This window comes from Microcebus murinus, chromosome 5, assembly GCF_040939455.1.
Source record: "Microcebus murinus isolate Inina chromosome 5, M.murinus_Inina_mat1.0, whole genome shotgun sequence".
Lineage (NCBI taxonomy): Eukaryota > Metazoa > Chordata > Mammalia > Primates > Cheirogaleidae > Microcebus > Microcebus murinus.
The window spans coordinates 91,766,020-91,789,475 of NC_134108.1; the positions used below are offsets into that span (position 1 = coordinate 91,766,020).

Genomic DNA, 23,456 nt, shown 5'->3' on the forward strand with positions numbered 1-23,456 from the left:
TAAGTCTCTCATCTTTGCTGAGAAACTGAACAAGTTAATTAGACCATGATATTCAGGTGCAGCTTTTTTTGGTAGAAATAACATAGGAGGAGAATCAAAAGACTTTGTGTTGGGTTTATCATTCACTAATTTGGTGACCTCAGTCAAGTAACCCTTCAGGCTCAAGTTTTTCACCAATGTATGAAAGTTGTCAGAGTCAAAATGGAGTCACTGAAGGTAAAAAAACAAAAAAACAAAAACAAAAACAAAAGCGAACCTCACGTGCTGGGCAAAGCAAAGAGAGTTCTCATGCCCGTATGCCTGATAACAAAATCTATCACAAAAGCTCTGCAAGAAACACAACCTTGCATGAAGGCCATCACAATCTTACAAGAAAAAAGTACTTCTGCAAGGACATCTGCCCAGCAACTGCCTGTCCGACCTTGGACTGGTGTCACCCTTTTTATTGATCTTTGTAGCCAAGGAAGACAATTATTTCAAAACAACTATGTAATCCTCCTCATTTTTTTTCATTTAAAGATATTTGTATTCCTTTATCTTCTGAATATGCACAGAGTTTACTGTGATATGCATATTCCCATTGCAATGCTCTATTCCCAAATCAATATCTTTTAGAGTTTTTTTTCTCTTTGCTATTTAGGTTGACAAGTGAAATAAAGAAAATTAGCTGACAACTGCAATGAGTTAAAGAGTATAAAAGTCTTTCAAAATTGGAAAACTTAGGATGAATAGAACACCACATTCTAAGTGCCTTCCCATTTTAAAAGTTGCCTTCATTGACACTATAGCATAAGGTTTCAAAGCTTGGACCTTCAAAGGTGGAGAGGGGCTACATAAGAGCCCTAATGTATTGAAGGTGGGAATAAAAATGGGTGCACCAATTCTAGAGAGCAATCTGGGAGGACTTAGGCCAATTTACCACATGCACACTTTGAAATTAAACAATTCTAGTCCTGGGTGTATATTATATATTCCAGCAAAATTCTTACAGAGGTCTGTAAGGAGGCACATGCAAGGATGTTTATCACAAGCAGGTGGTATAGGTAGAGGTGGCAACCTGAGAGACCAATGCCAAGCTGGTGGGTAGGTAAAATATGATGTACCTCCACCATGCAGTGGTGAGGAAATAATCCTCTAGACATCTACAGAGCAATGTGTATAGAGCTTAAAAACATAGTGCTGAAGAAGACAAAAGGAAACAGGGTATAAGCAATACCATTCAAATTTATTAAATATATATGCAGATAAAACAATGCATATCTTCAAAACATACATGAGCAAAAGATATACATTAAACACAAAACAATGTGTGCCTATAGAAGGGGAAGGGAAGATAGAAATTGTCATAAACAATAATCAATCAGCAATTAAGTGTGCATAAGAGGGTTTCACCCAAACTTATAAGCTGGGGAGTATAACCAAGTCAACCTTTCACACCTGAGGTTCAAAAATGAATAAATACATGAATAACCAACTGGAAAAATGGTTGAGTAAATGGCTTGATTTTTGAATCATATTATCCAGATTTGAATTCTGGCTCTACTACTTACTAGCTTGATTTAACCATTTGGAGGAGCCTGTTCTCACAAACATGAAATATGGATAATAACATTGCTTACCTCATAGGCTCATTGTGAAGATTAAATTAAATTCATGTAAAGCACTTGATGTGGTGCCTGACTCATGATAAGAGCACAGTGAATGTTGGAAACCATTATTAATAATCTAAAGTGATGCTTCACACAACTTAGTAGATTGGTGGGGAAATGGTTTTTGTTTGGGAGAGGAGAAATGAGTAGAAAGACTTAACTGGGGCTCCTTTGTTCTCTAACACCAATGGAGGAAATGATGAGAACTTTATATTTCCCATTGCCAACCGATGCCTGGTAACAGAACATTCTAAAATGGCTGTTGGAGAATAAAAGAGCCCAGTTGCTCTTCTGTAGGCAACTCTCCCTGCTTTCTCCTGGTATTGGGGGTGACGAAATGGTGATTTGAAGGAGCCGTGGCTCAGAGCTGTCTCCCAGGAAAACATGGGCCATATGCAAGGGGTAAGGTAAGCAGACTTTACAAACGCTCCTTCGCCACCAGGAGTTCACTGTTCAGAACCACTGTGGATTCTTCCTTAACGTGTGTTGTCCTAGGTTTCTCAGGTGGGCAGAAGAAGGAAACTACTGAGAGGAGGGTAGGACAGACTCCTGGGGATGACAGCTGGGAAACAAAGTGGACATGACCAATGTGGCGGGCGTAGGGCATGCCTCTGCTGGGCTCCCAGGATGACAGCACAGTGTGGCGTTGCTCTACGGTCTCTGCTACTCCCAAGATGATAGGCACAAACTGGCTCTGAAGTGGCCTTCACTGGGGTCATATGGCAATGGGCGGAGAGACAGTGAGATCCCAGACACTCCAGTAACATGATGCTCATCCTTACAGGCTGTGTCTGGCACACCGTCTGTCCCAGCCGCTCAGAACCCCGGCAGAACAGGAAGGCAATGTGTGCTAGAAGAAATACCAACTTTCTCATGTGCAAGACCTCCCCAGTCAGTATTAGCATCCCCTGAGAGCAGGCAAGGACTCATTCTTTTAAAGTTGTGGGGTCTTTTACATGTAAAAAAAAAAAAAAAGTGAAGCAAAAGGGAAATAAAACCTGATCCAGTTAGTAATGTATGCATTAAATAAAACTAGTACTGAAACACAGCCACAGCCATCCTTTTGTTTACTCATGATTCTTCTTTATTTGGCTGCTAAATATAGGGGCACGTTAGTATTACTGTCAGCTTAATAGAAGGCATTAAAGGCTTGAACAGTGGTGCGAGAAGCTGTAGGTAAATCTCTCCTATGCTGGGTGTTAGAGTATTGTGATGCTATATGACTGCAGCAAACTTTATTTGAGCTCTTCTGCTGCATTGCAGTTCACAAAGGAATCACTCATTCTGGAAAAAAACCGAAAAGTTAAATCTAGCAAGTGGTTAGCACCAGCATTCCCAAAAACTTCAGCAGCCTATGTTTTCAGCTTCTGCTCCAGCTTCATTGCTGCAAAATAAGAGAAAACAGTAGGTTGATTGAGATGAATAAATTCAGAAAAAAACTGTCTGAAAATTATACATTAATATTTGGGCATAGCATCTTATGTAAATCAAACGGTTTATACTATACTAGGAAAATTTTGTTTTTTCCCCTCGGTAGCTGCTTTCTTTCTACACTGTCAATGGCATAATAAAGACATGCAGCTACACCTTCACATCAGACTCCGATCTCTTGAGAGCTCAGCAGAGCAGACTGGCTTCCTACAAGGAGTCAAGATGGTTTTGAGAGGCTGGTGCAGCCTTAAGAAGCAGCACTGCTGTATCACACGCACACCCTTCGCCCTTCAATTGCTTTGCTGCTGTTTTACCTTAACTTTAGCATTGTAGCATCTAAAACAAGGAGGCAAAGCGGATAGGGATTGGATTAAGTCCCAGCTTCTGCAAAATGGAACATTACAAAAGACAGAGACAGCAAACAATTTCTTGCTTTTTCTTCCCATATTGATTCACTTGGCTTTGTAATGTTGCTATGTGGTAGGGGAGTAATTCCAATAACTTCTTTATCCGTTCAATCTCTGTGTGTTCCCATGTGATAGGTAGACTGTCTGGAACAGATAAGATAAACCCAACAGAATGGAGATGGGTCTTAGCAACTAGGAAGGCAGGTAATACAAAAGAATGTATAAAAGAAAGCATCAGAGATGAAGCAAGACGAAAAATTTAGTTTTAATACCTGACTCTGATAGAACAATGTGATAGAAAGACACGAATGGAGGAAATGACCAGAACTTTTCATTTCCAGGTGCCAACTCTTTATGGAGAATAAAGAAGATCTGCTGCTATTCTGTAACTCTGCCTGCTTTTCTCTGGGCCAGATCAGGGGCTGAAGAAGCAGCGGTCTGAGAGAGCCGTGTCATAGAGCTAGCTCCTATGCAAAAGGGGCATGGCATGGCCAAGCAGCTGAGCAGGATTGCAAAACATGGACACATTCTGCATTATTAGGAGAAAGTGCATTTTTAGACTAGAAAGAGGAGACAGAAAAAATGCACTAAGACAAGGGGGTAAGCTCCATTACTGGCCATAGAAAATCAATAGTCATGAAATAAAAAGTAAGGTGTAGCTTTCATCATCTGGAATTCTCTGAAGCTTTAAATTGAAAGGAGAAAATAACTCAATTACATCTCCTCCTTAACTTTTCTAACAAATAAAAAACTACCATGACTTCAATTTTCCTGAAAGTACTGAAATTTACTAGTTAAAACTATAAGAAATTTAAAGAAATTGTCAGATTCCCATTTAGCAGAGAATGAAATGAAGACTCAAGAAGATTAAGGATCACACCCAAGGCTACATTACTCCAAATTAAACCCCAGTTTACTCAGTGTTTTCTATTTGTTTTTGTTGTTCACGGAGCCATTGCATACTTTATCTTAGTCACACTAAAACATATGTTGAGTCTGGCTTGTGAGATGGTAAAATCTCTGACACCAGAAGAGTTTAAACAGAAGATATATGAGTATACATGTTGTAGACAGGGTTATAACATTAAATAAAATATTGGACTAAATGGCCTCTAAGTTTCCTTTCAAATATAAAATTTTATAATTACATGGATAATTAAGTCAGATTGAGGAGGATAAGGTAATTCATCCCCTGGCATCACGCTGGCAAACTTCGGCACTGTTTCTCAGCTCTTCCTGAACCCACTGGCAGATCAAAGTAATGTGTGGCACCGCAATTTAGCAGCTGCTTGGAAATGATATATTATGCTATGACAGGTAGAGCCATCATTTTAGACATTTTGTGAGGTTTTCGCTTTGCTTTGCCAATCTCAGTATATAGGTAAGGAACTAAATAACTCAGGCAAAGCAAAGGTGAACATTTAAGAAAGATGAGGATCATTCAATAAATAAACAAATTTTATTTTCAGACTAGAATCCTGGCAATTAAGATTCTGTATTTTATCATATTGCCAATTAAATAACACACTTATTTTAGATATAAGTAAGAAAGAACTCAAGATTACTTTGAAAATCTTAATTCTGAACAGAGTCTAATTCAAATCTTTTTTATTGTCCTTTACAATTAACTTTGGGTAATAAGTGATGTAGTCTTGTGAAACGTTAAGCCAACGTTACAGTTTTTTTTTTTTAAAGAATGTGCTGTGTAAATCAGTTTTTCATTTCCTTTTAGTGCAAAACCAAATATGCATACTCTTTCCTGCAAAATGAAAGCAAAATTATCTACATATATATTCTTATAAATATAAAACCGCACTTTCTGTATCCAGAACAAAAAGCCATTTCTAGAAAGTGTGTATCATAATATTATTAAATGCTGCATATTTATTTTTTTTCTGAAAGATTTTTAATGTATTTTGTACATTTATGTAACTATTAACTTTGCTGTAAAAACACAAGATCCGGGTATCAGAATTTATTATCCATAAGCCAGAGGCTATAAAACATTCAGTATTTAAGGTCCTATAAAGGCAGCATGATAAAGAATGCAGGTATAGAGGACTCTAGAGAGTACAACCTTCAAAGACCATGTGACACCTGGATGACCTGAGTTCCAAATAATTATTAACCCCAATCTTAGTGATTTCTTTGTTTCTCTTGAAAAACTAGAAATAGTCTTCCCATGCCACCACACAGAGAAATTGTAAGTCCTTCTAGTTCCTGACTTCTGCTCAGCTTTACAATGACTCCCTACAATACAGAACCCACCTATAATCTATTGAGCTGACCTTGAAGGAAAAGACCCCCAAATTGTCAAACCCCCATCTCTCCTGTAGTAGATCTAACTGGGTTCCTAGAAAAGAAAAGAAATGAGACCTCTTTCTTTTTATTGGTTACTTCAGAGTCAGACTCTCTCAAACTGTAGTTCTGATACTTGCCAACGAAGTATAAGCACAAATGGAAATTAAAAATAAGAGGCTTACTTCTCCCTATAGAATAAAGAGGAAGAGATTTACCTGCCCCTCCTTCTTCTTAGAGCATTTGCTTTAGAAAATTTGTCATTGTAAACTACATTCTTCTCTCTTTGGAATATAGAAATCCCTTTGAAAACTAGGTGGCCCTTTTGTCAGACACAGGAAAGTTTTTCTCAAGGACTTGGGCACAATCCCCTTTGAATGTAAACAACCAAAGAAGACAGCATCTCTCTATCTCCTAGTTTCTAGGGAGGGGAAAGACCCTAACTTTAGCTGATACCTGGCTGGCTCCAAGTTGTAAAACTACCTCTGGTCCTAAAGATGTGAGAAGTTTATTTTTCCTTTGTGTAAAGCCAGATAGAGATGCTCACCCCAAATTCCAGGTGAATTTAGGATAAGCTATGTGTAATAAATGGTGCTGTCAATTTTTCTTACTTGAGGACAAATTTAATTATTGTTTATCTTGAGAACTTGTACATAATGGGTTGTACCTGCTTGGCTATATGAAAATGGAGATTTCCTCCTGTCTGTGCAGTCTCTTAGCAGTTTGTCTATGATGGATGTCGCATTCTGGTTTAATGTTTATTCAATTATAAAAGATATTTTATTTCACCACTACCTTTGTAAAGAGGACTCGTAGGTTGGCAAAAAGATATTTTTAATTGTATTTCCCCAACGCAAGCTGGGGCTTACGACATGGAAAGTCATTTTGATGGGTTCATTGCTGCCAAATCTGGAGGTAGGAACGTCTCTCAGTTTGTTATTTCCTTGCCCACCTGAGTGCCTGGGCAAGGTGGCTATCCATTCATGTGCCTGTATTAGGTGTCTTCATTTTTATAAGACAAATTTACCCCGGCCCTATAGCCAGTTGTCTATCAAAGCATATCTCCTTTTTTTTTTTTTTTTTTTTGAGACAGAGTCTCACTTGTTGCCCAGGCTAGAGTGAGTGCCGTGGCATCAGCCTAGCTCACAGCAACCTCCAACTCCTGGGCTCAAGCGATCCTCCTGCCTCAGCCTCCCGAGTAGCTGGGACTACAGGCATGCGCCACCATGCCCAGCTAATTTTTTCTATATATATTAGTTGGCCAATTAATTTCTTTCTATTTATAGTAGAGACGGGGTCTCGCTCCTGCTCAGGCTGGTTTCGAACTCCTGACCTCGAGCAATCCGCCCGTCTCGGCCTCCCAGAGAGCTAGGATTACAGGCGTGAGCCACCGCGCCCGGCCGCATATCTCCTTTTAATCAGCGGATCATAAATATCCAGATTCCAAGTGCTTACCTGGGATTATAACCTTGAACCCTCAGCAATCTTAGATTTATCAAGGCTTGATTTTGAGAAATAATATTTTGGGGAAATTGTCTGAAGGGAATAGAGTGGGCCTATTCCTCTTCATAATTTTATTTTTAACCTTGAATCAAACCAGAAAATGAGAGTAGCTACCATGAACAAGTCACTTATTTTCTCTTTTCTATGTTTTCTACTGGAGAACAAAAGTAGAGGAATGGGATGCTTGATTTATAAGATTAGAACCATTGGCATCAGTAGAGTTCCTGAAATTCAAAATAAAATGTACACAAAAAGCTTATATACCACCAAAGTACCAAATCAGTCATAGTCACCTTGCTAGGTGAATTGTTATCTTGCCAACCCTTAAATGTTTATCAAAAATCTACAAAGAGAAGGAATAAGAAAACAGAAGAATTTGCCTAGTGTGTGTTTTATGGGCAGCCAGTGAATGATTAGCTCTCAAGTTGTGTTAATAACAAGTGAATCTTAAAGGTCAGAATCAAATGCATCTAATCATATTCTTGGAAATCAACTGGCCCTCAAGCTGAAACTAAAATACAGTAGTCATAGGGCTGCATGTAGCAGGTGATTCAAAGAGTATCAGGTGGTTGCGAGTGTCAGGTGATGCAGAACAGCAGGTCTGTTTCTATCTCTTTCTCCAATAGGACTTTCACAATTAAGCCTATAGAAATAGAAGTTAGTTACAGAATGGTTGTGGATAAAAGAATTACCAAACTCACAAGACATGAAAAATACAATCAGAAATAATTGTTGCTATTAGAATTTAATTTTCTTCTAAGTAATTCAATGCAGAAATCATCTATCTCAGGCAGGGAATATTACCTGGAGATTACTGCACTGGTGTGAACAGTAAAAATCTATGAAAGTGCTATTCATTGAAAATTGATCAATCAGCTGATGCAATGGTCAAATAGATTATTTAGGGATCTCATTTGCTTATATGCGGGTTCAGCAGTGGCCATGTATTTTAAGTGTCATATAAAGTACCAATAAGACACTGAAGGAATACACTAATTCCGCAGACTCAGCTTGTACCAAATGCTGTGCCTAGCCCTAGTCTAAACAGTTTGAAAACCTTGTGTGGAATGTCTAGGAAAACAGAACTAAAGTATTTGGTTTTACTAAGGAAATTATAGTGACTCTCAGCATAGAACAGATCTCTCAAAATGAATCTACCACAAGTCAAAGCATATATTATGCCTTTATGCCATTGGACGGAAATTTGTCAACCAAATTTTTAGTAATTAAGAGCATTCACTAAAAAAAATATATTTTACTGGCCTCTTGCTTTTACTTTCTATTTTTTTTTTTGTTTTCAGAGTTTAATAACTGATTCCTAGACTGCCAATGAAGGAGTGATCATTTGAGAATCTCAACTCTTGGTGCACATTTGAATCACCCAGGGAGATTTTAAAGCATATCAATGCCTTTGGCCACCTTCAGAGACTCTTGATTTAAGTTGCCTGGAGTGGAGCCCTGCTACCGGTCGGTTTCAAAAATCACTACAATTCTGAGATATGTTCCTTCTATGACTAGTTTGTTGTAGGTTTCTATCATGAAGGTTTCTATCAAGGTGCTGGATTTTGTTGAATGCTTTTTCTGCATCTATTGAGATGATCATATGGTCTTTGTTTTGGCTTTTGTTTATGTGGTGAATCACATTTATTGATTTATATATGTTGAACTATCCCTGCATCCCTGGGATGAAGCCCATTTGGTCCTGGTGGATTATTTTTGTGATGTGCTGTTGAATTCAGTTTGCTAGTATTCTCATGATTTTTACATCTACATTCATAAGGGATATTGGTCTGTAGTTTTTTTTTTTTTTTTTTTATATTAGTCTGTAGTTTTTTTTTATTGTGTCCTTTCCTGGCTTTGGTGTCAAGGTGATACTAGCATCATAGAATGAGTTGGGGAGGATTCTCTCCTTCTCAATATTATGGAATTATTTCTGTATTATGAGTGCCAGATCTTCCTTGTAGGTCTAATAGAACTCAGCTGTGAATCAATCTAGTCCAGGGCTTTTTCTTTTGTTGGGAGGTTTTTTATTCCTGTTTCAATCTCACTGTTCATTACTGGTCAGTTCAGGAGTTCTATTTCTTCCTGGTTGAGTCTTGGGAGGTTGCATGTTTCCAGGAACTTGTCCATTTCCCCTATATTCTCTAGTTTATGTGCATAGGGATTTACATAGTATTCATGAATGATGTTCGGTATTTCTGTGGTATCAGTTGTAATATCACCTTTTTCTTTTCTGATTGAGTTTATTTGGGTCCATTCTCTTCTATTCTTGGTTAATCTAGCAAGAGGTCTGCCAATTTTATCTTTTCAAAGAACCAATTTTTGTTTCATTAATCCTTTGTATTTTGTTTTGTTTTCCAATTCATTTAGTTCTGCGCTGGCTTTTGTTATTTATTTTCTTCTGCTGGATTTGGGTTTGGCTTGTTCTTCTTTTTTGAGTTCTTTGAGGTATGACATTAGGTTATCTATTTGTGATCTTTCTGTCTTTCCGATGTAGGCATTTAAGGCTATGTATTTTCCCCTGAGGAATGCTTTTGTTGTGTCCCATAGATGTTGATTGTGTCCCTTCTGTCACTCAGTTCAAAGAATTTTTTTTATTTCCATCTTGATTTCATTTTTGACCCAATAATCTGTTGACCCCAAATTTCCATGACTTGATGTATGTTTCAGTATTCCTCTTGTGGTTGATTTCTAGTTTTATTTGGCTGTGGTCTGAGAAGCTACATAGTATGATTTTTACATCTTTGAATTTGTTGAGACCTGTTTTGTGACCTAAGATATGACCAATATTGGAGAATGTCCCATGTGCTGCTGAAAAGAATGTATATTCTGTAGTTTTGGGGTAGAATGTTCTGTAAATGTCTATTAGGTCCATTTGACTTAGGGTATAGAAGCCACATATGACAAACCCACAGCCAACATCATACTGAATGGAGAAAAGTTGAAAGCACTCCCACTAAGAGCTGCAGCAAGACAAGGATGCCTGCTGTCACCACTTTTATTCAAAATAGTGCTGGAAGTCCTAGTCAGAAAAATCAGGCAAGAGAAAGAAATAAACAGTATCCTAATCAGGAAAGAGGAAGTCAAACTATCACTCTTCACTGATGATAGGATCTTATATCTAGAAAACCCCAAAGATTCCACCAAGAATGTTCTGGAATTGATAAATAAATTCGGCAAAGTCTCAGAATACAAAAATCAATGTACACAAATCAGTAGTCTTTTTGTATACCATAACAGTCAAGCTAAGAGTCAATTCAAAGACTCAATACCACTCATAATAGCTACAAAGAAAATAAAATACCTAGGAATATACTTAACCAAGGAGGTGAAAGATCTCTACAAAGAGAACTACAAAACTCTGAGGAAAGAAATCACAGAGGATACAAACATATGGAAAAACATATCATGCTCATAGATAGGTAAAATCAACATTGTTAAAATGTCCATACTACTCAGTGATTCACAAATTCAATGCACTCCCCATCAAATTACCAATGTCTTACTTCACAGATCCAGAAAACATAATTCTATGCTTCATTCAAAACCAGAAAACAGCCCAAATGGCCAAAGCACTCTTAAGCAAAAAGAACAAATCTAGAAGCATCACATTATAGGACTTTATACTACAAATCTATAGTAACCCAAACAACAGAGTATAAACACAAAAATAGACACATAAGCCAATGGAACAGAACAGAGAACCCAGATATAAAACCATCTACCTATAAGCAACTGATCTTTGACAAAGTAGAAAACAATACACACTGGGTCTAAGAAACCCTATTCAATAAATGTTGCTGTGTAAATTGGATAACCACATAAAGAAGAATGGAACAGAATCCCTACCTCTCACCACTCACAAAAATTAATTCAAGATGGATAAAAGACACATATCTAAGGCATGAAACCATAAGAATTCTAGAGGTAAATATAGGAAAAATTCTTTTAGATATTGGCCTAAGCAAAGAATTTATGACTAAGACCCAATGGCAATCATGGGTACAACAAAAATTCATAAATGGGATTTGATTAAACTAGAAGGCTTCTCAGAACATCTAAGGAAACAATCAACAAAGCAAATAAACAACTTATAGAATGGGAGGAAATATTTGCAAGCTATTCATCTAATAAAGGGCTAATGTCCAGAATTTACAAAGAACTCAAGCAAGTGAGCAGGAAAAAAACAAACAACCCTATTAAAAAGTGATCATGAATAGAAGCTTCTCAGAAGAAGAAAGACAAATTGAAAATAAACATATGAGAAAATGCTCAGCATCACTAATCATCAGAGAGATGCAAATTAAAACCACAATGAGATATCACTTTACCCCAGTTAGAACGGCTTTTATTAAAAAGTGCCAAAACAGATACTGGTGTGGATGCAGAGAAAAGAATGCTTACACATTGTTGGTGGGACTACAAATTAGTACAACCCCTATGAAAATCAGTATGAATATTCTTCAAAGAACTAAAAGTAGACTTACCACTCAATCTAGTAATCCACTATTGGCTAACTACCCAAAGGAAAAGAAGACTTTTAATCAAAAAGGCACCTGCACCCAAATGTCTATTGCAGTACAATTCACAATTGCAAAGATGTGGAATCAACCCAAATGCCCATCAATTCATGAGTAGATTAATAAAATGTGGTATATGCATACAATGGAGTCCTCCTTACCCATAAAAAAGATGAATTAATACATTTTGCAACAATTTGGATGGAACTGGAGACCATTCTCCTAAGTGAAGTATCTCAGGAATGGAAAAACAAACACCACATGTACTCACTATTAAATTGGAACTAACTTATGAGCACACATCTGCACAGAGGGAAGTAACACTCAGTGGAAATCAATCAGGGGGAAGTACTACTCAATAAGAAAAATAGCACTATACCAGTGGATAAACGCATAAGATAATGCACAAACAAAATAGATAAAAATAAACACAAAACTAACAGAAAAAATACAGAACTTTTAAAATGCAAATTAATATGGAAAAATAACTTCCCCTTTTAAATTGGCAAAAAATTTAAAAATATGACTTTAAAAGAGATAAATATTTGGGTCATCTAGGTAGAAATTTAGATAAATATCTTTATCTAAATTAAAAATCTTAATAATTTAGATTAATTTAGATATTAGCTGGAGTACAGTGCTGAAGTGCTCACAGCTCTAGGCAGTCAGACCTGGAGTCAATTTCTGAGTGTGCAGACACTTTCTAGCTATTTCACTTTAAGCAATAGACCGATTTCCTTTATCTCCAGTTTCCTTATCTGTCAAATGAATAATAATAGTACTTAACTGATCATGTTTTGTGAAGAATCAGTAAGATAAAATGCATAGCACTGTTTCTAACATATAATAACTTCTCAATAAATTGGTAATTATAATAATTGTCGGTGCTGGCTAGAGTACATGGAAGTAGGTATTATAATACGCTCTTTTTAGAGTGAATTGCTGTAATTTCTCAGGACACCAATTTGCCTGTATGTGTCAAAAGTCTTCCATACATCCATACTCATAGACTCAATAATCCTATTTTTGAAATAGTATCTTAAAAAGTAATCAAAGATGTGGTCAAGGATAGAAATACATACCTATTCATAATACACTATTATATTTTGATGACTAATGTTATAGCAGAAAGCCACATTCATCTTATATGATAGAAGTCTTAAAATTTGCAAATAGGAATATCAGTATGTGAATAATGGATAATATGCCCTAAATTGTGGAAAATATGCCTTGGAAAATAAAATTCAGATTTTATTTGAAATTTTCTTATTCCTACTTCTCTTGTATATTATGCTTGTCTTTTTCTAAACTTTAAGGCTGCAAAATTAAGCATACTTCATTTGTGAGAGTATCTAAAATGATGCCGGGCGCGGTGGCTCACGCCTGTAATCCTAGCTCTCTGGGAGGCTGAGGCGGGAGGATTGCTTGAGGTTGGGAGTTCGAAACCAGCCTGAGCAAGAGCGAGACCCCGTCTCTACTATAAATAGAAAGAAACTAATTGGCCAACTAATATATATAGAAAAAATTAGCCGGGCATGGTGGCTCATGCCTGTAGTCCCAGCTACTTGGGAGGCTGAGACAGAAGGATCGCTTGAGCCCAGGAGTTTGAGGTTGCTGTGAGCTAGGCTGACGCCATGGCACTCACTCTAGCCTAGGCAACAAAGCGAGACTCTGTCTCAAAAAAAAAAAAAAAAATGAATGTATAAGCTCACCCATTCCCTTCTTAAAGATAAGTTTTTTAAAAATCATTTTTTTCTCTCATTTTCCACTTTATCTGAGAGGATGTAAAGAAAAACAACATTGTTCAATTATTCTTGCTTTTGATGAACACAAAATTAAACTATAGAGGGAATATTTCTTTATAGATTTTTTCTTTGTCTCTATGGTATAAGCATTTATAAAAATAAAAGGAAGGTTTTTTTCTCATTTACTTTTTGTCAGCTCAAAACATGAAAGTGGATAAACATTTGCATAAAGCTTAGAGTCCATGATTGAGCTGGTATGTTTTTGTCTCAAACTCCTGACCTCAAGTGCTCCTCCTGTCTCTGTCTCCCAGAGTGCTAGGATTACAGGCATGATCCACCATGCCCAGCCTTGAGCTGGTATTCTTTTATCTATGTGCTATATGCCATATTTAGAATTCACTTGGTGATGGTGGAGAAGTGTTCCATGAGCTGAGCAGTCATCCTCCAATGTACTGAAACTGAGATACCATGGGATACTGTGATTCTGACCCCCAAAACATCCCATATGGGCTATGGGACACCCATTGATCCTCTAGAGAAAGAAGACAATAGTGATTTCACATATGAACCCAAAGAGAAAATCACAAAGACAGACACTTGAGATAGAAGGAGTTGGTTTATAGCTAAGATGCAACACACATGGGGAACTCTAGTGCCACCTTCCCCACTCAGAGTTAGCAAGAATTCATTTATTTCACTATCAAATGCTTCTGACCAACACAGAGTAGGCCAGTTAGTCATAATTCTTTAGAAACAAAGCATAATAGCTGGGGCTTGATGGCATGAGCCTGTAGTCCTAGATACTCAGGAGGCTGAGGTGGGAGGATCGCTTGAGCCCGGGAGTTCAAGAATACGGTGAGCTATGATCACTCCACTGCAGCCCAGCCTGGCTGACAGAGTAAGACCCTGTCTCTAAAAAAAATAAACAACCAAAGCATGATTTTGTTAACACTTAAAAAAATAAGATTGGTTTATTTCTAAATGTAATATCACATGGAAATGGAGAAACAGACAACTACAGCTCCAATTGTATCTTACATTTACCTCTTTGGAGTCGAGAGTTTCATGTTCAGGAATAGCCACCATTGGATGACTCAGCTTCACAGAAAAGGTGCCCAGGATGTGATCAGGAGCAGAAGTGAGGAGAAATAAATGTTTAATTTTTATTTAAATAGATAATTAGACAATGACATAGTATATTGTTGCAGATAATAGTAGATTCTACCAAGGGTAAACATTAAAATTTGATTGGCATTAAAAAACAAAGGAAGATATTTACTTTGAGCATAAGTATCAATATCTTATTGATATTGAGTATCAATATCTTATTGATATTGATCAATATCTTATCAAGAGCAATAGCTTATTTATTTTTGTGTCACATATAAACTCTAACAGTGTTTAACATAGACCACCATTAATTTTTTCGTGAATGAATGAATCCTCAAAATATACTGACAGATTTCATGGAGAGGAAACAAAGTTAAACTTATGTGTTTCAACCCTCACACATAGGCCTCTAATGAAAAGCTCAAAGGCAAAAGCAAAAAATTATGTTCAGATCCACAGTAAATGTAGATGCCTCCATAAATAGTCAGTACTTACTGGGAATGTAAAATAGTGGGCATTGTTGTGAATATTAATAATCTCAGTACACAGGGACTTCATAAACATTGCAGTCTCACCAGATGATGTTATGATAATGTAATTTACAACACAGTGACACTTAAACAGAAGGGAATTTCTTTTATGTGGGAATTTTTATTATTGCATGGGCCTTCTGAGAACTATACATACAGTTAAATTTTGGTATTCATTATCACTCCAACATTAGGGTAACCACAGATCCAGTTACCAGGAACATTCCTTATTTCCACTATTGCCCTGGGTAAATCAGGGCTACTGAAATGATTGGAACTCTTTCATGCTCACAGGGTCCTGTGTCGGGCAATAAATCAGTGGGACCCTGAGCAAATCCTAATCCTCCAGAGCAATCTGCAGAAGCCCAGCAATTTAGCCTGGCCCCAGAAGGACTCCAGCTCTGGCTGCTAAGGAAGCCAAGGAGGTCTCCACCTGACATTTCCTCAGGCTTCCCCCTGTCCCAGCAGACTACTAAGAATGGAGTCTCTTTTCATTTAAAATTATAGCTTCACTAAATCCTGACTCTTACACTCTCTTCCTAACTATGAAATCCTTTGGGTATCAAAGCATCAAGACTCCTTTTAGATGCCTGAGACCACTGCTTTCAATAGAAGCATGATCTGACCCCAGAACCAACTAGAGATCTAAATAGAATCCCAGAAAGCAACGAGAAGCACCTACTTTCTCCTATTCATCAGAGTCTCCTGAGTTCCTAAGCATGGCTTAGGATCAGACCTAAGTACTGCTTCAGATTTTAAATCCATGCAATTGGTCCTGGAGATAGCAGAAACTTTAGTATATCTAGGTTAAGTGGTACAATATTTATATGAATTATCAGACTTTGTACAATGGCAAATTTCCATTCTCCTAATCTCCTAAAATAGAGAAGAAGAATTATCTAGAAATTTTTAAATCTTGGTAATACCTCAATAAGATATTTAGCTGAAATTGGAAAAGCAATTGAGTCATTATGTGATGTTTAATTTTACATTCCATTCCTTCTCTCCAATATAAGTAATTTTAATCTATTAATTTTAATATATTTCATTTTAATCTTGAATTTCAAAAACTATGTGTTGATTATCTTAATCAACAAAGGAGAACAGAAAGGAATTGATCCTAATTAATTAGTAATCACCAAGTTACTTATATTTGGCTTTGGAATGCTTCTCTTTTGTTTATGAACTTTTATCACAGTAGGTTTATTTTTTTATTATCATGAAGCTGACTGAAAATGTGATATTGATATTTCATAAGGATTTATGGGTTTAGTCATAATAATTTATTATGCATGCACATGACAAATTCTTTGTATGTATTTGGTCATTGAGTTTTTACAACAACCTGGCAAGATGAGCACTAATACTACCCTGTTTCACAGATGAGGAAACTAAGGTGCCAAGAGATAGAATAACTTGTTCAAGATCCAAAACTGGTAAGGGAAAGAGCCATGCTGGGATCCAGGGTTACTGTTTCAAGAGACTGTGCTCTCAGAGCAAGCGTGAGGTAGTGATGTGCCCCAGGAAGATATGGCAGGAAAAGGAGAAGGGGAGATGAGCAGAGAGACAGAGGAAAGGAGCGAAGTATGACATTTAGCAAAGGGAAAAACCATGCACTAAGGTCAAGAGCAAGCTATGGGAGGCCACTCAGGAGACACAATACAATGGAGCTCATATGGCACTTGGCATGCCTGCGCTTTATTCTCCTAGGGAGTGAGAAGCCATTGAAGTACTTTAAGCAAGAAGGGACAAGTGTGATCAAATTTTTATTTCAAAAAATATTACTGCAGCTGATGTGCAACATATGGATGGTGAGCAAGAGGGAGGGGTGGGAGCTGGAAGATATCTAAGTAACCCACGAAGGACAGAGAGGTTGGGAGTACGGGGGAAGAAGGAAGAGAGCAAGGAAGGGAGGGAAGGAAGAAGCATAAAAAGAAGTTTTAAATGACAGTATTGTCTCAGAGAATAGAATAGACTCAAGGTTTCAGGGTGACCTTAGCCTTCCTCCTCTCTAAGATGAGCAAAGAAGCAGCAGGGAGACATATTGGTATTTTTCTTGATATAAAAAGAAAAATTGGGAGACGTTAGAAAGACACAACGCTGAATGCTGAAGTCTTTGCTGAATGCAGAGATGTTGTAATGCATAGGGACTATACATGTCAAGTAGGGAGGACAATAAAACACGGTACGAAAATCCCACCAGTCAGAATGGAAACAATGAAACTAAAATATTAAAATAAATTCTCCATAGGCGAACGGCTTGCTCTCCAGAGAGTAGGGGAAACTGAAGGACAGAGAGAGTCAGTCATCTAAGCCAGTTTCTTTAGTGCTAAGTGTTCTGGAAAACAAATTACTTTTTTGCCTCAAAGGAAAAAAAAAAAAACTGACAAATTACTACTTTTGTCATCAGAGTATTATTCAACATAGAAGGATGAATGAAATGGAAAGTTGAGGCGAAAGGAGACCAAACATATTTTCATCCTGGATGGAGAGTCCAGTCCTAGACATTGCACAACATATTAATTAGACCTTTGCTCACTCACCACTTGTTGATTACTCTTGTTTGAATAAAACATTCTGTTGATTTTTATTCCACTGTCACTAAACTAACATAAAACATATTTGTCACCAGTGTGGGCCTTTCTCATAAATATCGCTGCTTCTCCGGAGGTAATATAAACTACTCCACCGAAGACAAAGAGATCAAATACCCTCACACCAACTAGAGAATAAGAACTCAACAACTAGAAAAAAAGAACACATGCAGAATGTGGTTATATCAGTTAACTAGACCTTCAATGTACATGGGGAATAGAATTCAAAACTCTAGCATCGGTGAAACAGTTCTCTCTTCTTGCATGAAGATAAAACAGGTTTTCTTAACTGCCAGAAATTATGAAGCTTAAGAAGCATTACAGGAAGTTTTGACACTTTAAAATCACCAAGAGTGCCCCATATTCTGTCCAGAATTCACATTTTTGGGATTGTTTCTTTGTTCAGTCACATTCTCTTGCAAACCCCCTTCATGCCATTTGTCTTCAGTAATCTGTTCCTTCTACTTCTGTCTCTCCACTTAGATTTATGAACTACTCAAGGTGGAATGCAACCTTCTTAGGAATATCTCTCAGAAGTAGATATGACAAATTACTGTAGCAATACCCACATCATTAAATACTGTCTGTTTCATAAGGATAATATTATCACTACAAGAATAGAAGCTGTCAGGAGTCGTGGATAATGTGTTATTCATCTTTAGGTTTTCTGCACCTGGTACAGGGCCCACCCCATACAGTCTAGACACTAAACAAGTACTGAGTGAATAAATGAATGAAATAAAGGATAAATGAAATGGTTCGAGAAAAGAGAGTGTTTTGACTTACAAAAGAATTCTGAATTATTCAAGAATTAGGAAGTATTAATATTTACTGCATTCCTCAAGGTATACTCATTTTTATGAGACTTTGCAAACTAGAAATCCTTCAGGTGGAACTATCACACAAGGGAGTTCTGTTTGATTCACATAATTCTTTTGCTTTAAAAATAATTAAATTCAGTTATCAGTGTTTAAGTCCACAGAGTCTACCTGCAGGTTTGTACTTCTGGTTTCTCTTGAACTATTCAAAGATCTTGCAACATTAAGTTCCCAATTATCTGGATCTGGGTGGCAGCCTGACCCTTTCAGAAAAAGCTCAATGTCACCATGTCAACACAGTTCCCACCATGCCTACCAGGAGGAGACCAACGGTCACCTATGGTCATGATTGTACATATATATCCGGCTTGCTGCATTCATTCTGGAGATCTGCCTGGCCGAACAAGGTATTTGAGTTTTTAATCCCTGATTTCCAGCAAACCACAGTACCCTGCAAACACCCAGAAAATCTTATCAGTTTTAGATGCTGATGCAGTTGGTGTCGTGCGGAGCGTGAGATTCTGCATTTCTAACAGGTTTTCAGCTGATGCTAATGCTACCACAGGTTGAGCAGTGAAGCCAGAGCCAATATCTTTGCATGAATTGATGACACTGATATGTTTCAAATATTTATCTATTCACAACTGAAATTAACTATATGCAAAATGTCCCAAGTTGTACTGCAGTTGTATAATTACATAATTTACTACAGATCTGTTTATTAAGTACCTGCTAATGTGCCAGGCACTTTGTCAGATGTTAGGAATATAACAGTGAGGAAAGTGACATTATTGTCCCCCCTCCCCCCCACAAGACTATATCATCTAGTGGGAGAGACAGATATTAATTATATGATCAGGAATAAAGAGATACAAGCACAAAACAGTGTATTAGGGAGTAAAAGTCCTGAGCATTATAAGTTTTCGAAACAGATAAATCTGACCTAGTCTACAAGAATGAAGGAGTATTTTCTCAAGAGGCTGAAATCCAAAAGGTGTTACCTAACAGAGATAATGGGTACGAAGAGTACGTATGGGGAAAAAATTCAGAGTGAATGGGCAAAATGAGCAAGAGAGAGAAAGTCAAGAACTGAGGCCAGAGAATTACTGTGTAGGTATTTTCATGCATCAACTCTACTTCAGATTCAAAGAAGTAAGCCCTTGCAAATGCTTCTTAAACAAATGAACATTGTTAAACATGAGTTTTTCATTTCCCCAAAAGACTACAAACTGCTTGAGGATAAGGCTCATCATGTCCTAGATGTTATACCCCAAACACTAGTTGATTGATTTCATTGCTCCAAGATTCTATGCCTTGGAATAAAACATGGACAGTGCTCTGGGTTTTTCTTTAATGAGGCCATTTCATGATATGTGCTATCAGAAAAAAAGCTGTTTTCAATGGTAGAAACAGGCTACCCCTATCCAAAAGACAATTGGCTATATGTCTTAAAGATTTTAATCTTCATTAGCCCAAATATTTAAAAGGCATCACAGGAAAAGATGAGTAGCTAAAATATTTATAGTTAGAATTTAAAAGGACACAGCATCTATTTTTGGTGATGCCCAAACATTTATAAGTTTATCTATCTCACTAACTCCCTAGGTAACTGGGGGAAAATCTCTTTGTGTCTGGGCCTCAGTTTTCTCATCTTTAAAGTCTGGGCCCTACCTAGTTGAGTTTCAGTTCCTCTTCTACTTGAATAATTCATTGGTTCTTTGATGCTCAAGCAAAAAAAAAAAAAAAAAAAACCTATTTATTGATAATGATAATGCTTCAGAAAACAAAAAGTTCTTACTTTTAGGAATCTTCTGCACTGATCCACAGCAGAGGTAGAAGTTATACCTAAGCTGATTGGAAAAATAAACTCTCCAGGGAATCTTAGCTGGGATCCTTAACATCAATTCTTAGTTCTTCTAGTTTTTTCCTTACATGAACTTATATAAACACTATTAAGTTTCGCAACATTCCTTTGTACATTCGCTGAGGGTTACATGTTAAGCTGATAATACATATTAATTGAAATGCACATAATTTCTTTTATAAGCCCACAGTATATTCACTGTTGAGTGCTGGCCATTAATATTGTTATATTAGAGTCTCAATTCTAAGAACACCAGTAAGAAAACAAAAGAATTTTCTGCTCTTACCTTTGCAATAGATCTTCTGAGATATGGCTGAAAATTCCCAAATTATACTATCTCTATTCTTGACCTTTCCTCATCCATCCCAGGAGGCAGAGACTTAGGAATGTTAAAATTCCTTCCTCCAAAGAATACTTTCTAAAGGACAGTGCAATGGAATTTTTTCATATCCCCTATGTGCTCAGCCTATTTGAAAACAAATACTCCATCCCTTTGTGTACTCACATTTTTCATCTAGAGTTGTTTCTTTCTCAACTAGAAAAACCACTTCCCTAAGGGGATTAACTACACCATCCACTTTTTTCAGTGCACAGCTCCAGGTTGTATTAAAAACAGAGCCAAACATATATTCCAACAGCACTTTAGGACTAAAAATAAATTCTAAAAATTGAAATTGGAATTGACAAGGCAGCATATTTGTTGTTTGTTCTTGCCTATCCTTTAGGGGCACAATTAGTTGCTTAGTACTACAGGAAAAACATCATTTTCAATTGTTTTCAATTTCGTACCAGTCTAGTACAATCATAAACCAAATGTCTTTTCCTTTACAAAAGATAACATTGGTGGAATTTTTTTCTCCCTTTGTGCTTTACCTTCTATAGAATATAAGAGGTGTTAGTCATTTTATTCTAATGTGACATATAATGCAAAATCAATGGCTTGATATTAATACTATCAACTTCATATGTTTTGACTCCTGTCTTTGCTTTATTCCCATCTCAGCTTTTTTATTTTACAACCAATTACCTCCAGGTTTCAGGAAACCTATCCCAGAGCCCAGGAGTGTGTCAAGAGCTGTTAACTGATGTGTCACAAGGATTTGGAAGAGTATTTAAGGAGAGGAATAGGTATGATTGTGATAGGGTCAAACCCTGGTGCCCCAGACACCCCCTACCAGACAGACCCCACTCTGCTCTCTTCTAACACTACACCCCAACAGCATCATGGGGGATGTGGGGGTTGGAGGGTTGGTTGAGAATGGAGTGGGTATGTGATTGGTTTGCAGGCAGATGAGTTTAGGACTATATGTCTATAGGTAAGTGGAAGGCCTCCTCCTATATGGTACTACCCAGCCCCATCTTCCTGGTTTTAGGCTGCATTCCTCCCTTCCCACATTTTCCTATCATTGTGTCAAACTACACTTCAAAGTTGTATAAGCTTTTCCTAACACTGGTACCATCTCCTTTATATACCTTTAAACTGTCAGTACACCTAGTGTTTTCCTTCTGCCTCCACTCCTTGCTTTAATTATTAATAAAAACTTCAAACCATAAAGTAGGTGGGGTATTTACTGATTGCAATGAAGCCCACAGCAAAATAATTCTGTACTGTTTGTAGGTGTCAGCTATTCTGAAGAGTGGGATCTTTTGAAAATTAGGATTAAAATGTTCATAATTTTATCAAATTTCTCTAAGATATCACCTAGAATTTTATAAACTGTTAAAACGTCATTCCAGTGTGGGATCTTAAACATATTCTCAGGTATGCAAGACCTCAGAATACTTGCCAAATAAAGACCCATATTAAAAACTTTCTTGGGTCACAGACTTAAAATAATAAAAAAAAGAAATATTGAAAAATACCATGAGAAATATAGGAAGGAAGTGTAATAAGACAACCTGTTAAGAGTGTGGTTGCTATAAAAACAAAACAAAAACAAACCATGAAAGATCATGAAAAATAAAGAATAACTATAACCATAACATGACAGAAATAAACATCTAGAATTGGGCAATATCAATATTGTGGATGGTAAAGGAAGGGATTGAATGGACCTATCTTACCACACATACAGATATTAACAGAGGTATATAAACATGAATATGAACCCAATTTAAGGGCAATCAATAGCAAAATTGAATGAATAAATTTTAAACCAGTAAATTAAAACCATATATCTCTAATGGAAAACTAGAAAGAATAGATAATATATAACAGTTATGGGAAATGTAAAATTATATGGCAGAATTAATATTATATAAGGAAATAATCTCATATTAAGAGAAATCATTCAAGATATAAAAGATCAAGATCAGAAAAATGTGGCCAACAAAAGAAGAACATGCAAACAAAAGTCATAAAGAGTTGAAAATCAAAGGAAGGAAAAAATATCTCTCTTCAATGTGAATCAAAATAAAACCGGAATAGCAATATTATTATCTTAAAAATAGAATTCAACAAGAAATGTTGTAAGGGACTGTTCCAGAGAGACAATGGTGTTGTATATGTTTGTTGCCTGGAACTATCTCTTCTATCTACATCATCTCAGCACAGCATTGACCATGAAGTAGAGCGCACCAGGCAATCCAAAGATGCAAGACACCTAGAAATTTTAAGTGCTACCCTCCTACGTGTAGCTCTCCCTCCCACTAACATACAATTTGAACCACGCTTTTTCATTCTTTGTAATACAACCATCATGAACATACATGCCTGAAAATACAGCTTCAAAGTATTAAGATTTTCTAATACTCTAATGCTTTGAGAGCAAAGTGGAGCCTTACACTTCATTTGAATGCCTTTATATTGAGCTATAAAAGTGTTTAATGTCCAAAGGGAGCTAAATATTTTCCATAAAACCTGAGGAAGGGCCCAACCTCTCTTTCTTTCTCAAAAGAGATTTCCATTTAATTTACAGAACATATGGCTTGCATGAAATCAAACAGGTATCATTATTTGATGGCTGTCAATGAAATGTCTGGGTTGT

General features: G+C 36.8%; 1 protein-coding gene across 9 annotated transcripts in view; it reads right to left on the bottom strand.

Annotated features, from left to right (window-relative positions):
- Positions 1-212: 212 nt before the first annotated feature.
- MLIP (muscular LMNA interacting protein) overlaps positions 213-23,456 on the bottom strand; it is a 242,094-nt gene continuing 218,850 nt past the window's right edge. For 3 of the 9 annotated variants that reach the window (XM_012780767.3, XM_076003286.1, XM_012780765.3), the window contains 2 exons: positions 14,598-14,651; positions 218-3,033 (listed from right to left, as the gene is read on the bottom strand). In XM_012780767.3, the coding sequence (XP_012636221.2) occupies positions 3,028-3,033; positions 14,598-14,651 (60 nt within the window). In that variant the 3' untranslated portion in view covers positions 218-3,027. Of the gene's footprint in view, positions 3,034-14,597; positions 14,652-23,456 lie in introns of all 9 variants that reach the window. The other 6 variants (XM_012780772.3, XM_012780771.3, XM_012780769.3 and 3 more) reach the window with 6 other exon arrangements.